This window comes from Rana temporaria, chromosome 4, assembly GCF_905171775.1.
Source record: "Rana temporaria chromosome 4, aRanTem1.1, whole genome shotgun sequence".
In the NCBI taxonomy this organism is placed as follows: domain Eukaryota; kingdom Metazoa; phylum Chordata; class Amphibia; order Anura; family Ranidae; genus Rana; species Rana temporaria.
In genome coordinates, this window is record NC_053492.1 from 460,242,704 (window position 1) to 460,260,051 (window position 17,348).

General features: G+C 44.4%; 1 protein-coding gene across 3 annotated transcripts in view; it reads left to right on the forward strand.

Annotated features, from left to right (window-relative positions):
* EML6 (EMAP like 6) overlaps positions 1 to 17,348 on the forward strand; it is a 234,721-nt gene that overhangs the window by 54,920 nt on the left and 162,453 nt on the right. For all 3 annotated transcript variants that reach the window (XM_040351653.1, XM_040351651.1, XM_040351652.1), the window contains exons 5-7: positions 401 to 586; positions 11,289 to 11,424; positions 15,743 to 15,944. In XM_040351653.1, coding sequence (XP_040207587.1) covers positions 401 to 586; positions 11,289 to 11,424; positions 15,743 to 15,944 — 524 coding nt within the window. The remainder of the gene's footprint in view (positions 1 to 400; positions 587 to 11,288; positions 11,425 to 15,742; positions 15,945 to 17,348) is intronic.

A 17,348-nucleotide genomic window follows, 5' to 3' on the forward strand; every position in this document is an offset into this window, starting at 1 on the left:
TCATCTCACCACTGGACAATGAGGTCCCTGTACTCCAATGGCCTCCACACTCACCTCATCTAATAGAGCACCTTTGAAATTTCCATCATGGATGTGCAGCCGACAAATCTGCAGCAACCATGCAATGTTATCATGTCACTATGGACCCAAACCTCTGAGGAATGTTTACAACACCTTGTAGAATCTATGCCACCAAGAATGAAGGCAAAAGTGGGTCCAACCCGGGGCTAGCGAGGTGTACCTAATAAAGTGGCCAGTGAGTGTATCTATAAATAAACACAGCATATGTACAGGGCTCATCTATCTCTGTAGGTCATTGAATCTTGTATTAATCTAGATATGACTTGTCCCACATAAGAAGATGTATTATAACGAACGACCTTTGCGATTTTTCTTGCAGTTCTGGACGTTATGTGGAAATGCACTAACAGCCAAAAGGGGGATATTTGGGAAAACTGGGGACTTGCAGACCATCCTGTGCTTAGCATGTGCAAGAGAAGACGTCACTTACTCAGGTGCTTTAAATGGAGACATCTATGTGTGGAAGGGCCTCACCTTAATCCGCACCATTCAAGGAGCTCACAGTGTAAGTATCCATACAAGTATCTCATATAAGTATGCTAATGCCCCGTACACACGAGCGGAATTCCCAACAGAAAAAGTCCGATGTAAGCTTTTGAACGGAATTTCCGACCGTGTTATGCTCCATCCAACTTTTTTCTGATGGAAATTCCGCTCGTGTGTACGGGGCATAAGAATTTTTTTTTTATTTCTTTGTAATATTTTCATTTTTTCATATTATGGAAAACTCAACACACTGGGGTAGATTCAGGAAGGGGCGCGCAATGATACGGCGGCGCAGCGTACTGTATTAACGCTACGCCGCCGTAACTTACAGCAGCAAGTGCTGTATTCACAAAGCACTTGCTCCGTAAGTTGCGGCGGCGTAGCGTAAATGGGGCCGGCGTAAGCCCGCGTAATTCAAATGTGGAAGGGGGGCGTGTTTTATGCTAATATGTGATGACGTGACGTGATTTACGAACGGCGCATGCGCCGTCTGTGTACATATCCCAGTGTGCATTGCTCTCAAGTACGCCGCAACAACGTATTGGTTTCGACGTGAACGTAAATTACGTCCAGCCCTATTCGCGAACGACTTACGCAAATGACGTAAAAAATTCAAATTTCGAAGCGGGAACGACGTCCATACTTAACATTGGCTGCGCCTCCTAATAGCAGGAGCAACTTTACGGCGAAAAAGCCTTACGCAAACGACGTAAAAAACTACCGCCGGGAGCACGTACGTTTGTGAATCGGCGTAACTAGGTCATTTGCATACTCTACGCCGAAAACGACGGGAGCGCCACCTAGCGCCCAGCGTGAGAATGCACCCTAAGATACGACGGCGTAAGAGACTTATGCCAGTCGTATCTTAGGCTAATGTCGGCGTATCTTGCTTTCTGAATACAGAAAGTAGATACGCCGGCACAGATTAGAATTTACATGGCATATCTGTAGATACGCCGGCGTAAATTCTCTCTGAATCTACCCCAATGTGTTTAGAGCTCTGACAGTTCCTGCTGAATTATCCAAGCAAAATATTTAAGCCCCGTGCACACCTGATAGTAGTGGAATCGCAGCAATCTACGGGATTCGTTTGCGATGCCATTATTTCTGAGGCCCCTTTCACACTTGGGCGACTTGTCCTGCGACTTGGGACTGCAAACTCGCATGACAAGTTGTACTCCATAATTTTCAATGAGTACAATTCAAATCTGTGCTACTGCAAGTCGCATGACTTCAAAGTAGTCCCTGCACTGCTTTGGTCTTACTTTGATGTCCATAGACCTCAAGGTTACACAGGCATTGCTTCAAGTGCATCAAAATCACAAGACTTTCAGGTGGGAAAAGTGTGAAAGGGGCCTAAATGTCACCCCAAACGTTTTGCCACAATTGTCGTGCAACAAAATGCATGAAAAAACTGCACCAAAAGCACCTGTCTCACTGCCAAAATTTGGTACATGAGCTTCTTTGGCGCATTGTTTGAACAGAGGGAGGCCCATGCAAAATCAACGGTGCCTCTCCAAAAACGCCCAACAAAATCGCGCAAAAAAACCCCAAACATATAGGTTATGACGAGAAGGGACTCAAGTAATATAAAAAACCTCAAACTGAATCAGTGTGTAGGACAGTAAAACCTTCCTAAAACAAAGAATATACACCTCTTATTTCATTACATATCCCAGAAATATGAGGATTATTCCTTGGACCCCTTTCACACTGGGTCGTTTTGAAGGCGCTATTGCGCTAAAACTAGCACCTGCAAACCGTCCTGAAACAGCCGCTACTGTCTCTCCAGTGTGAAATCCCCAAGGGCTTTCACACTGGTGCGCTGGCAGGACGGTAAGACCCCTTTCACACTGAGCCGCCCATAGCGTCGGTGGTAAAACTACGCTATTTATACCGCCGACGCTATGGGCGGATTTGCGGCGCATTTCGACTGCGACAGGGTTGAAGCAGCGCATTGTGTGCTGTATAGCCTTGCTGTCCCATTGATTTCAATTGGCAGCAGCAGTGGAGGAGTGGTATACACACCGCTCCAAACATGCGGCTAGCAGGACTTTTTTTACCGTCCTGCTAGCGCTACGCTCCAGTGTGAAAGCCCCTCGGGTGCAGCTGTTTGAGGGCGGATTGCAGGCGCTATTTTTAATGCTATAGAGCCTGCAATACGCCCTCAGTGTGAAAGGGGCCTAAAAAAAGTCCTGCTAGCAGCATCTTTGGAGTGGTGAAGGAGTGGTGTGTATACCGCTCCTCCACCGCCCCTGCCCATTGAAATCAACAGGGCACCGCAGCTATACCGCCGGCAAAGCACCTCTGCAGAGGCGCTTTGCAGTGGTTTTTAACCCTTACTCGGCCGCTAGTGGAGGCGTAAAACCACCCCACGCTATGGGCCGAATAGCGCCGCAAATCCGACGGTAAAGCGCTGCTAAAAATAGCGGCGCTTTACCGCCGACGATCCTCCTGCCCCAGTATGAAAAGGGCCTACGGACATTGCTTTATGGCTCTTTGATTGAAAAATCACCCGAAAGGGGGCAACTTTTTGGGACTGTGGAGGTAATGTATTGTACATAGATCAAAAAACAAAAATACATTTCATCTTCATTGTTTTTTAATTCCACTGGCCCAGATTCAAGAAGCAATTGCGCCCGTGTAACTATAAGTTACACGGCGCAATTGCTTACTTGCTCCTGTGTAACGAGTGCTCCTGATTCAGGAACCTCGTTACACCGACTGCAGCCTAAAATCTGCGCGGGATAAGGCTCTTATGCCTTGCAGATTTTAGGCTGCATTCTTGCGTGTGCCGCTAGGGGGCGCTCCCATTGTGATCAGCGTGTAGTATGCAAATTGCATACTACCAACTGATTCACAAACTTGCGCGGGCCCCGTGCAAGCCAGGTACGGAGTTTCCGTACGGCAACTTTAGCGCAAGGCTGCCCCTTCTAATAGTAGGGGCAGCCAATGCTAAAGTATAGCCGCCGCTCCCGCGACGTGAAATTTGAATTTCACGACGTTTGCGTAAGTGATTTGTGAATGGTGCTGAACGCTCCTTGCAACGTCATTTGCCGCAATGCACGTCGGGAAAGTTTCCCGACGGAGTATGCGCTGTACGCTCGGCGCGGGAGCGTGCCTAATTTAAATGATTCCCGCCCCCGGTGCGCCGGCGCGCCCTCGCAATTTACGGAGCTACTGCTCCGTGAATCGAGGGCAGCGCAAAATATTTGCGGGGGCGCAGGGCAAAATCGTTGCCCTGCTCCCCCGCAAATATCGCGCAAATATACCTGAATCTGGGCCAGTGTAAAAAAAATAATTGTTTAAATGCAATACATACACTATGTACGTTTTTTACAGATATAATATATTTACCAGAAATCTGTAGAAGATCTGTATTGCTGACTCTGGTTGTGAGACAGCGCAGTGAAGCATTGTTGTGTAACACTGCAATGCAGACATCCCACTCATACATCTATAATTACTATCTATGCATAGAAACCGTTTTTTTAACCCCTTTACAACTGCCTAACACATACAGTCTTGGCCAAAAATATTGGCACCCCGGCATTTCTGTCACATAATGCACCACTTCACCTAGAAAATTGTTGCAATTACAAATGTTTGGGTATTCTCACATTTTTATTTCTTTTGTTTGTATTGGCATGACAGAAAAAAGTGGAGAAACAAAAAGCCAAATCTGACACTTTACGTAAAAAATGGACTGGACAAAATTATTGCCACCCTCAAGTTAATATTTGATAGCACACCCCTTGGATAAAAAAAAAAAACTAAAATCAGTTTACACCTCTCTACTGGAATTTTGGACCGCTCTTCTTTCATAAACTGCTCCAGGTCCCTCCGATTGGAAGGTTCCTTTTCCCAACTGCTGTTCTGAGATCTCTCCACAGGTGCTCTATGGGATTTAGATCTGGACTCATCTGCCTCCCGCGACCCCTGAGGTGAGCATCGGGCATGCTCTGTCACCATTGGACACAGCTGATAACAGATCGAGGTAAAGGGACAATCACAGCGGCCCTTTACCATGTGATCAGCTGTGTCCAATCAAAGCTGATCCCGTGTAAACAAACTTGCTGTCACTGTGTGAGGAAAGGAATGTCGATAACCGCCGGCAAGGCTGACCGGGAACATTTACATTGATAATCAGTGCCCTGATTATCAGTGCAGCCCCATCAGTGCTGCCTATCAATGCCCATCTGAGCCGTCTCATCAGTGGGCATCAGAGACGTCTCGTCAGTGCCCTTTAGAGCCACCCATCAGTGCCGACTTGTCAGTGCCCATCAGAGCCACCTATTAGTGCCACCAATCAGAGCCGCCTCATCAGTAGCCATCAGAGCCGCCTCGTCAGTGTCTATCAGAGCCACCTATCAGTGCCGCCTCGTCAGTGCCCATTAGAGCCACCTACCGGTGCCACCTATCAGTGCCGCCTCGTCTGTGCTCATCAGAGCCACCTATTAGTGCCACCTATCAGTGTTTATCAGTGCACATCAGAGCTGCCTTGTCAGTGCCCATCAGAGCCACCTGTCAGTGCCCATCAGTTCTGCCTCATCAGTGCTCATTAGTGCCTATTAGTGCACATCTATCAGTGCAGCCTCATCACTGTGCATTAGTGAAAAATAAAAATTACTTATTTGCTAAATTATATAACAAACTAAGAATTTTTTTATTTTATTTTTTAAACGTCATAAAAACCCAGTGATGATTAAATATCACCAATAGAAAGCTCTGTTTGTGATAAAGCGATAAAATTATAAAAATGTCATTTGGGTACAGTGTTGCATGACCACGCAATTGACATTCAAAGTGTGACAGCGCTGAAAGTTGGCCCGGGCATGAAGGGAGTGAAAGTGCCCGGTATTGAAGTGGTTAAATCTGGCCTCCATCCTTCCCTTCAGTCTGGTACAGTAGTTCAGGCTCCTCTCCTGTACTGAAATTGCTTGCTCTGATTTCACTGCACAATGTGAGATTTTTGCAATGTGCATTAGAAACTGCAGTGCATCTTTTTGAGCTTACCTCATTTCCTGGCTGGTGGACATCCAGCATCATCTAGCCCTATGCTTTCCAGCCTGACTGTCCCCATCCCACCGCTTTCATTCACTGAATTTCAGTTCTTATTAAATCAGTGAGTAGACTTGCAAATTCTGTCTGTCTCGGAATGCCCACTCCTCCAGATTAAAACCCACCCATCAGCAGGGCCAGATTAAGAACATCATGGGCCTGGTGCTGAGGATTTTGGTGGGGCCTTTTAGGCTGCATTCACACCTCCGCGACAAGTAACGCCGCGTACGCGGCGTATTTTGCCGCGAATAGTGTAACTTTTTTTTTACAAATCCTTCCTATTGCTTTGTATGGCCGAACGCCAATGTCGCCTGAAAAAAAGGGTCCGGGACTTTTTTTCATGCCGCAGGTGTACGGCGTCTATGAGATGTGAACCATCTCATAGACAGCAATGGGAATTCTCCCCTCCAGCGGCACGAGCGGCCGGCGTCGGGCGTTTTGTCGCGGAGGTGTGAATGGGGTGTAATAAATAATAAATAAATGCGTGGGAATGACATGAACGCAGCCCAGCCAAGGCAAGTGACCAAAGGCACAGAACCCAGAAGGAAGACCGGGTGAAGGTGAAAGTGTCCAGGCCCTGCCTGATTCATCGCAGCGCAGCACTGGAGGGCTCAGTCTGAAAATTGAAGTGTACACTAATGTGCTAATATGCTGTGCATACTTGTACGTTGTGGCATAACCTACCCCAGGGCCTCTAAAAAGTAGTAATGTCAGGAAAGTTTACTACTGCTTTATTATCACAGGATCCCAGGAGCCTCTCATGGGGCCCCCTACTGACCCGATGGACGGTGGCCCTTGGGCAGTGCCTAAGTGCACAGTTGCCAACATTTAAAAAATATTTTCAGGGCCACTTTTTTATATAAGTGCTATATTTAGAGTAGCCGAGATCCCCGATGTTCCTCTATACATCATAGTAGTAATCACAAAATTAAATGAGTACTAATAATGGGGCAGAACAAATATGAGAACTGATATTTTCTTTAGTTGAACTAACAAAAGTGTGTCCATTCTAGAGCTGGTAACATTGAGGATATTCAGTATAATTTTAAAGAACTGTTTTTGTGGGTAAGCGACATAGGGGAGGAGTATGGACGGTATATAAGTGGGAAGTATGTGCAGGTGAGGGAGAGGAATGTGGAGGGTCTAACAGTGAGCACTATGTACAGGAGAGGAGTTCAAAGGGTACGGAAAAAAGCACTATGTACAGGAGAGGAGTTCAAAGGGTACGGAAAAAAGCACTATGTACAGGAGAGGAGTGTGAAGGGTATGACAATGGGCAGTATGTACAGGAAGAGTGAGGGGGTATGACAGAGGGTAGTACGTACCAGAGAGAAGTGTGGAGGGTATGATGGGGCAGTATGTACAGGAGAGGAGTGTGGAGGGTATGACAGTGGGCAGTATGTACAGGAGAGGAATGTAGACGGTATGATAGTGGGCTCTATGTATAGGAGAGGAGTGTGGAGGGTATGACAGTGAACACTATGTATAGGAGAGGAGTGTGGAGGGTATGACAGTGGGCACTATGTATAGGAGAGGAGTGTGGAGGGTATGACAGTGAGCAGTATGTACAGGAGAGGAGTGTGGAGGGTGCGACAGTGGGCACTAAGTACAGGAGAGAAGTGTATGACAGCAGGCACTATGTACAGGAGAGGAGTGTGAAGGGTATGACAGTGGGCGCTATGTATAGGAGAGGAGTGTGGAGGGTATGACAGTGGGCACTATGTACAGGAGAGGAGTGTGGAGAGTATGACAGTGAGCACTATGTACAGGAGTGGAAGGATATTTAGGGACTGAGTAGTGGTTAAGCGGGTCATACATGGATTGAAATTACGCCAATTATGCAGAGACCAGCCATAGTCAATCTATGTATGGGCTAGCTGGTTTTACACAAGTCAATCTATTAATCAACTTGAGTACAACCAGCCTGTTTTTTTTTTCTTAAAACAATCAGTGCTGCCAGCTAAAGTTAGCAACACTGATCATTGTACGCACTGGCAGAACACAATAACACTGCAGGAGTGATTCCCCCATCCACAGGTCAGCAGGTGAGAGGGTGTGTGGGGACAGGCTGGGGAGAGATACTAGTCAGTGGCTGGGTAGGCACTGGTAGTATCAGAGCCAGATACACACAGGTTACATGCGCCACGATCGTTAGAGCGAGAACAATAATTCTAGTACTAGACCTCCTCTGTAACTCTAAACATGTAACCTAAAAAAATGTAAAGCATCGCTTAGGATACCAAAAAAAATTGTGCTAACTTAACTAACTAACTGTTTTTTTAGTGAATGAAACATTTTTTTCCAAAAAAACATGTTTGAAAAATTGCTGCGCAAATACCGTGCTAGAGCTGCACAATTAATTGTTAAAAAAAATTGTGATCTCGATTCAACCCCCCTGACGATCTCCAATGCAGAGTTTGCTGATTCTTTCATATAACAAGTGGAGAGACTTTCAGCTGTCAAAAGAAAATATCTGGGCAGTCTGCCAAGTTTTTAACAGGAAACATTGTAACTAACGCTTCCTTCTTAGATCAAAGGGATACACTTCTGTGTGTAAAGAACAAATCTGGGCAGTCTGCGAAGTTTGTAAACAAAATGAAACATTGTAACTAACTAACATTGTAACTAAATTTAACCACTTAAAGTCCAACACTTGTTTCTTAAGTTAGAAAGCAATATTATTTGCTAGAAAATTACTTGGAACTGCCAAACATTATATATATTTTAGCAGAGACTCTAGGGAATACAATGGCTATTGCTGCAATATGTTATGTCACACTGCATTTTCCCACTTCAATGAATAATAAAAACCATAAAAACAAAACCGTGAAGTTAGCCCATTTTTTTTTTTTTTTATGTGAAAGATGATGTTACAACAATCGTGAGAGAATCGTGATCTATCTTCTAAGCAAAAAAATTGCAATTCTCATTTTAGCCAGAATCGTGCAGCTCTGTACCCTGCAACATAAAAAGTGCAAAGACCACCATAGAGTCATTTTCTAGCAAAAAACAAATGATGATTTTTACATGTAGTAGAGAAGTGTCAGAATTGGCCTGGGTGGCAAGGGGTTAATTACCATGAGTAATATACAAATAATTATTATAAGCACTGTGATCCTATCAGTCTGCTGCAGTGTGTCAGCTTGTATTTATATTGGCCGCTCTGAATGTAGCTTCTGACAGGCTGTGCAAGCAGGCCCGTATCTCCGGAGCCATAAATGATAGCCGTCCCATATTTTAACCAGTTGTGGGGTAGATCTTCCCATGCCTACCCCCAAATGTGGGGTTTCTGTGACCTCTGGTCATCGAGCTACAACCCCCCAAATTCGATCTTAGAAAAAAAAAAAATCTTAAAAAAAAAAAAAATTTTTTTTTTTTTTTTTTTTGGGCAAATGGGCCTATCTTGAGAAAGGGGCCTGGAGCTGCAGCTCCATCAGCCCCATTGTTAATCCGGCCCTGCCCATCAGGGTATTTTGATATTTGCATAAGTCCTCTGAAGAGCCAGACCGCTACTTGCATCAGGGCTGAAGGCTCTTGAAAAGAGTACTGAGGCCGGGTGCTGTGCTGTTTTCGGTCAGCTATGTAAAGCACCCTTCCAGACCCTCCCACCAGCAATGATCTGCCCACATTGCATAGAGATGCACAGAGACTCAGTGATGACCTCACTGGGTGTAAAATAAGGTATGTAATGCAGGGTTCGACAAACCCTGGGCGCCAGGTCGCATTTGCGACTAGAATTAGCGACTCGTCACCTGGGGCGGAACAGCTGGGGTATCCTGTCTCCGTGCGCACCCCCTGGCGCAATCGCGTTGGGCCGCGCTGGTAATTGAGGCCACGGCTTTGCGGCCTTCTGCAGTCCTGTGCTTCCTTCTGGAATCTGGCGCCCTCTTGTGGTGGACGTTTGTATGACAAGACAACGAGCAAAGCTAACAGAGCTTCCCCTGCCAGTTTTCACTGCCCGCCCATCTCCTTTCCTCTACTTAGAACCCCCAAACATTATATATATTTTTTATTCTAACACCCTAGAGAATAAAATGGCGGTCATTGCAATACTTTCTGTCACACCGTGTTTGCTCAGTGGTCTTACAAGCGCACTTTTCTTGGGACAAAATACACTGTTTTTAATTAAAAAATAAGACAACAGTAAAGTTAGCCCAATTTTTTTTATATTGTGAAAGATAATGTTACGTCGAGTAAATTGATACCCAACATGTCACGCTTCAAAATTGCATCCGTTTGTGGAATTGCGACAAACTTTTACCCTTTAAAATCGTCATAGGCGACGTTTAAAAAATTCTACAGGTTGCATGTTTTGAGTTACAGAGGAGTTCTAGGGCTAGAATTATTGCTCTCGCTCTAACGATCGCGGCGATACCTCACATGTGTGGTTTAAACACCATTTTCATATGCGGGCGCTGCTCACGTATACGTTTTCTTCTGCGCGTGAGCTCAGTGGGATGGGGCACGTTCTTGGCTCCTAACTTTTTTAGCTGGCTCCTAGATTCCAAGCAAATTTGTCAAGCCCTGATGTAATGAAAATGGAAATGTCACAGCATGTTGATGAAGGGAGAGTGAGGAACCAGGGAAGACCAAATATAGGCAGACAAAAATGGTGTGTCCTAAGCGTGTCAAGATCCTACGGGGTAAGTGACCGCGCCAGCCAGGAAGACACTGGCTGCAAATAGCGCCTAGAGGCGATTCAGTTCGCATGTGTAGCGCTATATAAGTCACTCATTCAGATTAAGCTTTTAAAATATTACCTGAAATTCTGTAGCATTTTTCTGCTCACAAGAAGACACAGGCCCGGATTCAGAAAGAAGATACGACGGCAGATCTCCTGATACGCCGTCGTATCTCTGAGTCCGGCCGTCGTATCTATGCGCCTGATTCATAGAATCAGGTTACGCATAGATCTCCCTAAGATCCGACAGGTGTAAGTGACTTTCATCGTCGGATCTTAGGCTGCAATCTCACGCTGGCCGCTAGGTGGCGCTTCCGTTTGTATACGTGAGGAATATGCAAATGAGGAGTTACGCCGATTCAGAAACAAACGACGACCGCCCGGCGTGTTTTTTTTTACGTCGTTTGCGTTCGGCTTTTTCCGGTGTATAGTTACCCCTGCTATATGCGGCATATCCTATGTTGAGTATGGCCGTCGTTCCCGGGTCGAATTTTGAATTTTTTACGTCGTTTGCGTAAGTCGTTCGCGAATACGGATGGACGTAATTTACGTTCACGTCGCAACCAATGACGTCCTAGCGACGTCATTTAGAGCAATGCACGCTGGGAAATTTTACGGACGGCGCATGCGCAGTTCGTTCGGCGCGGGGACGCGCCTGATTTAAATTTTACACGCCCCCTAGCCGCAGAATTTGTATTCCGCCGGGGGATTTACCATACGCCGCCGCAAGTTTACAGGCAAGTGCTTTCTGAATAAAGCACTTGCCTCAAAAACTTGCGGCGGCGTAACGTAAATCTAAAGATCCGCTAACCTATCTGAATCTACCCCACAATGTACATTTCTCATGTGTAGAGATCATATAATTTCTATATTATAGTGTGTGTGTCACTGCTGACAAGTATATACTGTGCACTGTGTTTACTTTTCCTTTTTAATGTCATTGCATTAATTGCTATTCACTACATTTCTTTTCTCTAAGGCTGGTATATTTAGTATGTACGCCTGTGAAGAAGGGTTTTCTACTGGAGGAAGAGATGGATGTATCCGTCTGTGGGATAATGACTTCAAGCCAATTACAAAAATTGATCTCCGAGACAGTGATCAGGGTTATAAAGGTAGATTGTTTTCTCTCTTATGTAAGAGGCCAATTCACAACAACAAAATGCAGATATAATAATTCTAATGCATTCATTTCCAGTATGCATGTTTTCAGTGGTGATGACTTTACTGTAACTTAAAAAGCTGCTGCATTTATACAGTTTATATTGTGTTTTTCTTGAAACATTAACCACTTAAGGACCCGGACCAATATGCTGCCTAAAGACCCAAGGTGTTTTTACAATTCGGCACTGCGTCGCTTTAACAGACAATTGCGCGGTTGTGCGACGTGGCTCACAAACAAAATTGGCGTCCTTTTTTTCCCCACAAATAGAGCTTTCTTTTGGTGGTATTTGATCACCTCTGCGGTTTTTATTTTTTGCGCTATAAACAAAAATAGAGCGACAATTTTGAAAGAAATGCAATATTTTTTATTTTTGCTATAATAAATATCCCCCAAAAACATATATAAACATTTTATTTCCCTCAGTTTAGGCCGATACGTATTCTTCTACCTATTTTTGGTAAAAAAAAACGCAATAATCGTTTATCGGTTGGTTTGCGCAAAATTTATAGCGTTTACAAAATAGGGGATAGTTTTATTGCATTTTTATTTTTTATTTTTTTTACTACTAATGGCGGCGATCAGCGATTTATTTAGTGACTGCGACATTATGGCGGACACTTCGGACAATTTTGACACATTTTTAGGACCATTGTCATTTTCACAGCAGAAAATGCATTTAAATTGCATTGTTTATTGTGAAACAGTTGCAGTTTTGGGAGTTAACCACAGGGGGCGCTGTAGGATTTAGTGTTCACCTAGTGTGTGTTTACAACTGTAGGGGGGTGTGGCTGTAGGACTGACATCATCGATCGAGTCTCCCTTATATAAGGGATCACTCGATCGAAACGGAACCCAACCGCCGCATGTCGCGGGGGGGGGGGGGGTCCCGATCGGACCCCTGACCCGCGGAAAGGCAGGGACGTACAGGTACGCCAATGTGCCTGTACGTGCCATTCTGCCGACGTAAATGTACATGCGGCGGTCGGGAAGGGGTTAAAGGGGTTGTAAAGGTAAAAAAAAAAAAATCCCTAAATAGCTTCCTTTACCTTAGTGCAGTCCTCCTTCACTTACCTCATCCTTCCATTTTGCTTTTAAATGTCCTTATTTCTTCTGAGAAATCCTCACTTCCTGTTCTTCTGTCTGTAACTCCACACGGTAATGCAAGGCTTTCTCCCTGGTGTGGAATTATCTTGCATGTTACCATCTGTTAAGTGGTAGAGCAGGTGGCTGGTAAAAAAATAACCCACCAAATTGTCTATCTGCCGGTTTAGCATCTATTTAAACGCCTTCCAGTTCCATCACTAAAACATTAAAGCGTACTTGCGTGGTCATGCTCGAGGCAAAGAAACGCCGCTTTGTTATATGTTCTATTTTTCATGTTTTTTCTTATACATGTCATCTCTGACAGAATATCTTTCACTTGAAAAATGCTGCAAAAAACACGCTTTCTATTATTCATAATGTATATTCGCTGCTGCACCTGTAAGGCAACGAGCCGGCGAGGAAAATTCAATATTCTTTTGTTGAAATTAAATTTCCAGAGCAAGAAGCACATGAACTCCCCCCCTAGCTGTGCGAGTGTAATAGAAAGAAATTGGATTCCACTATAAAAATCCAGTTTAGGGTTGAAGCAAAATTGTAAAAAATCTGATATATATTCTGAACTCTCTTACAAAATGTTCAGTATATTTTAAAAGGAAAAAGTAGAAAAGTAAAGCTACAGCTCGCCCTAAGTGGAAAAGAAAAGTAAAGTTACAGCACAGGCTAAGTAGAAAAAAAATATTAAGCTAATTCTCAGACTAAGTAGAAAAGTAAATAAAGCTACATCTCATGCCAAGTACAAAAGAAAAGTAACGCAGCAGCACAGGCTGAGTAGAAAAGAAAAGCTACAGCTAAAGTTAAGTAGAAAAGTAAAGCTAGAAAAAAATATGTTGACCAAATTCTATAAAATGCTCCCATACCCTCTGTAATATTACAATAGGTGCCCCTGTGCCTGTGTTACCATATTTGCCGGCGTATAAGACGACTGGGCGTATAAGGCGACCCCCTAATTTTCCAGCTAAAATGTTGGTTCTGGGATATACTTGTCATTTAAGATGACCCCCTTCCCCCCTCACTGTGCCATTGCATACCTCACTGTGCCATTGCATGCCTCACTGTGCCTCACTATGCCATTGCATGCCTCCCTGTGCCATTGCATGCCTCCCTGTGCCATTGCATGCCTCACTTCGACGATCTCCATACCTTATCCCTGGCAGTGTCAGTCAGACTGCGGGCGACCATCGTTCAAAAACCTTGTGCTGTTCCGTGATAGGGGGAACACTCAGTTTCTTATCAGAGCCTGTGTTCAGTGTTTTGCCTATCACGGACATCGTCTCGTCCTCAGCCTCGAACGAGACGACGTCCGTGATAAACACAGGCTCTGCTGGGAAACTGAGTGTTCCGCCTATCATGGAACAGCACGAGGAGGAGGAGGCGCGGCTGTTGAACGATGGATGACCCTTTTTCAGTATGTTGTGGATGGGTCAAGATACAGTTCCACTGTGACATAGATGAGGGTAAAGCAGGGCTCAACAAATCTCCGGTCGCCATGGCAACTAGAAGTTGTGTCCTGGCACCTGGGCTTTTGTCAGCCCATTCACTCTTGTAGGAATGCACAATTCCTATCGCCGGGCAGGTTGTTTATTTTCTACATTTAGCCCTGCTGTGGGCAAGCAGTAGGGTTCACTTGTCAGGTGGAAGCATTCGGGCGGCTCCGCTGCTGTCCAGTTACTTCCACACACATGGGTAAAGTGCCCTCCCCGCTACCCATGCGTGCCCCCCTTGCTATGTATCCCGGATTCCGCTCGCCCATCTGCGGGCCCAGGACTGGCATAGCGGGCACTGCAGGGTAGAGGGGAGGGGGGACAGTGGACACATGCCCGCTCTCCTCCCTATCTTGTTTCTGACCCAGAAGCGACATGTACTGTATGACGTCATTTCTGGGTCCCCGTTGACAGTTTCCCCAACCAGCATGGTGATCTGTACTGCATTACATTCAGTGGAGCACAGGGGAGACATTGAGGGTCACATTAAAGAGAACCGGTCACCAAAAAAACATAACATAGAGGACTTTTTGCCAGCTATGTGTTGAAAAAAAAAGTGAAGTAAAAATTATTATTTTTTAATTGTAAAGAATTAAAGTTACACCCAAGCACACCCCGACACATACACATGTACAAATATGAACGCATGCATTGGGGCGCCTACGCATTAAAACGTCAATTGCGATACACATGCTTCACATTGTCACGTGTGTGCATAACGTAACTTTTTTAGCTACTCCTAGATTCAAATCAAATTTGCCAAGTCCTGGGGTAAATGGATGTTCCTGCAGAGAGGCGGTGGGGACATCAGATATATGTGTGCCATTGTTACTTTATTCTGTTCAAGAACTACCGTATTTATTGCGGTATAACGCGCTCCCGCGTATACCGCGCACCCCCAAAGTGACCCCCAATCCTGTGGAAAAAAAGTTATTTTTGTACTCACAGTTTTGGTATCTTGCGCGGCGTCCATCAGTCCATCGGCGGCCTCGTCGGGTCCGGCGTCCTTCTGCGGCTTCGGGTGTCCTCTTCGGCGGGTCCGGCATCCTTCTGCTGGTTCGGGTGTCCTTCTGCGGCTTCGGGTGTCCTTCTGCGGCGGGTCCGGTGTCCTCTTCGGCGGGTCCGGTGTCCTCTTCGGCGGGTCCGGCGTCCTTCTGCGGCGTCCTCCCCGCTCGTTTCCCGCACCGAGTTTTGAATACTGCGCCAGCATATACCGAGCGCAGTACATTCGGGCAGGCTCGGCAACTGTCGCGCTCACGTCCTGTACGTCTAGGACGTGACCGCGGAAGAAGCCGAGACTGGCCGACTATACCCGAGTGTACTGCGCTCGGTATATGTCGGTGCAGTATTCAATACTCGGTGCGGGAAAGCGGGTATCGGCGTATATCGCGCACCCACGATTTTGCCCTGATTTTCAGAGCAAAAAAGTGCGCGATATACGCCGATAAATACGGTATTTATAATAAGTCATGAAACTTCTATGACCGTAAAGGTTTTTTTTTTTTGTATTATTGATTACATCATTAACATAAGCACAGGTTTCCCTTCATCGTGGCTGTTTTGCAGCTGCCTGTACGACTAGGCTACTTGTACTTGTCCTTGTCGGTGAAGAATTGGTACTTAGTATGTTGTTTGTTAACTGGTCTTCCTGTCCTATTTTTTATTTTTTTTGCTATTCCCCAGGCTTGTCCATCAGGAGTGTGTGCTGGAAAGGGGATAGAATTCTTGCCGGGACTCAGGATAGTGAAATCTTTGAAGTGATGGTGAGAGAGCGGGACAAGCCCATGCTGATCATGCAGGGTCACTGTGAGGGGGAGCTCTGGGCCCTTGCTGTACACCCCAAGAAACCCTTAGCCGTTACTGGTAGTGATGATCGCTCTGTAAGGTATGTTAAAAACCTTTAAATCTTAAAGTGATACTATAGGTTTGTGTTTTTTGTTTTTTTTTAAATAACAAACATATACTTGCCTCCACTGTGCAGTTAATTTTGCACAGAGTGGCCCCCGATTGTCCTCTTCTGGGGTCCCACGGCGGCTCTCGCAGCTCCTCCCCACATTAGATAAACCCCTCTGGGAAGCTCTCTCCCATGGGGGTTACCTTGCTGGCGCGCTCCTGTGTCATACAGTCAGCGTCCATAGATGCAGAGTGTATGACTCTGCCCCGCTCCTTGGCGGCCGCGTCATTGTATTTGATTGACAGCAGCGGGAGCCAATGGCTTTTCACATCATTAGTATGATGGTATTTTAGGTGTGATGGAAGAAGCCTGGTGTTTTTATCAGATATCTGCAAAGCAAAATTGGCTGTGGTGCTTTTTGTTAAGCTGAGCCATAGTGCTCTGGGAACCCTTTGTCATCTACTATATATATATATATATATATATATATATATATATATATATATATAAGTCCATTTTGTATATATATATATATATATATATAAGTACATTTTTGGGGTAACACAAAGATTGCATACAGTAAGTAAAAAAACATTGAAAAAAACAGTTTAAAAGGATGTATAAAGTAAATAATTCAATAAAAATCTATTGTTAAAAAAAAAAAAAAAGTAAATAAATACATGAAATTTACCCAAAACCATGATGGTCCATATGCAATTTTTGATTTTTTTTTACTGTTATTTTTAGCCCATCTTCCGCTGTATTATGTTGTTTGTATTAATGCAGTTTCCAATGATGTTTTTGATATTTTTCTGTTATAATTGAAAAAAATTCAAAATTTGAAGTATATCAAGATTAAAAAAAAAAATTAACCTGTTTTTGAAAAGTTAAAACGTGAACAGTTTCCTATATCAACCACAGTCTTCAATTTCCAATTTTTAAATGATTTAGCAAACCTTTAATAAGTTAAACATGAATTATTACATGTGAATATTTCATGTTTACCACTTTCAGGCAGCAGATGGCCAGCTGCAGAAAAGCTCCATTTACAGCTGTAATGTGAATGGACCTGAAAAGCAAGGATTTCAGATTACACAGATTGCAGCGTGACTTTTGCTGACAATACACAATTAGAAAATTGTTCTAAAAAGCTTTCGACTTTTGAAACATTACTATGCTAAATTTGATTATCGTAATGAAAAGTTTAATGGCAAAAAAAAAAAAATGAACCATCATATTGGAGTTTGTTTGCCTAAACAATTGATTTTCTAACATACAACCTAGGTACAGCGCTGTGCAAGTGATAAAATGATATGCATATAGCAGTAAATTAATCAGCATGCATATAACATAATTGATAAATAAATTAATAAGAATAAACAACGTCCAAAAATT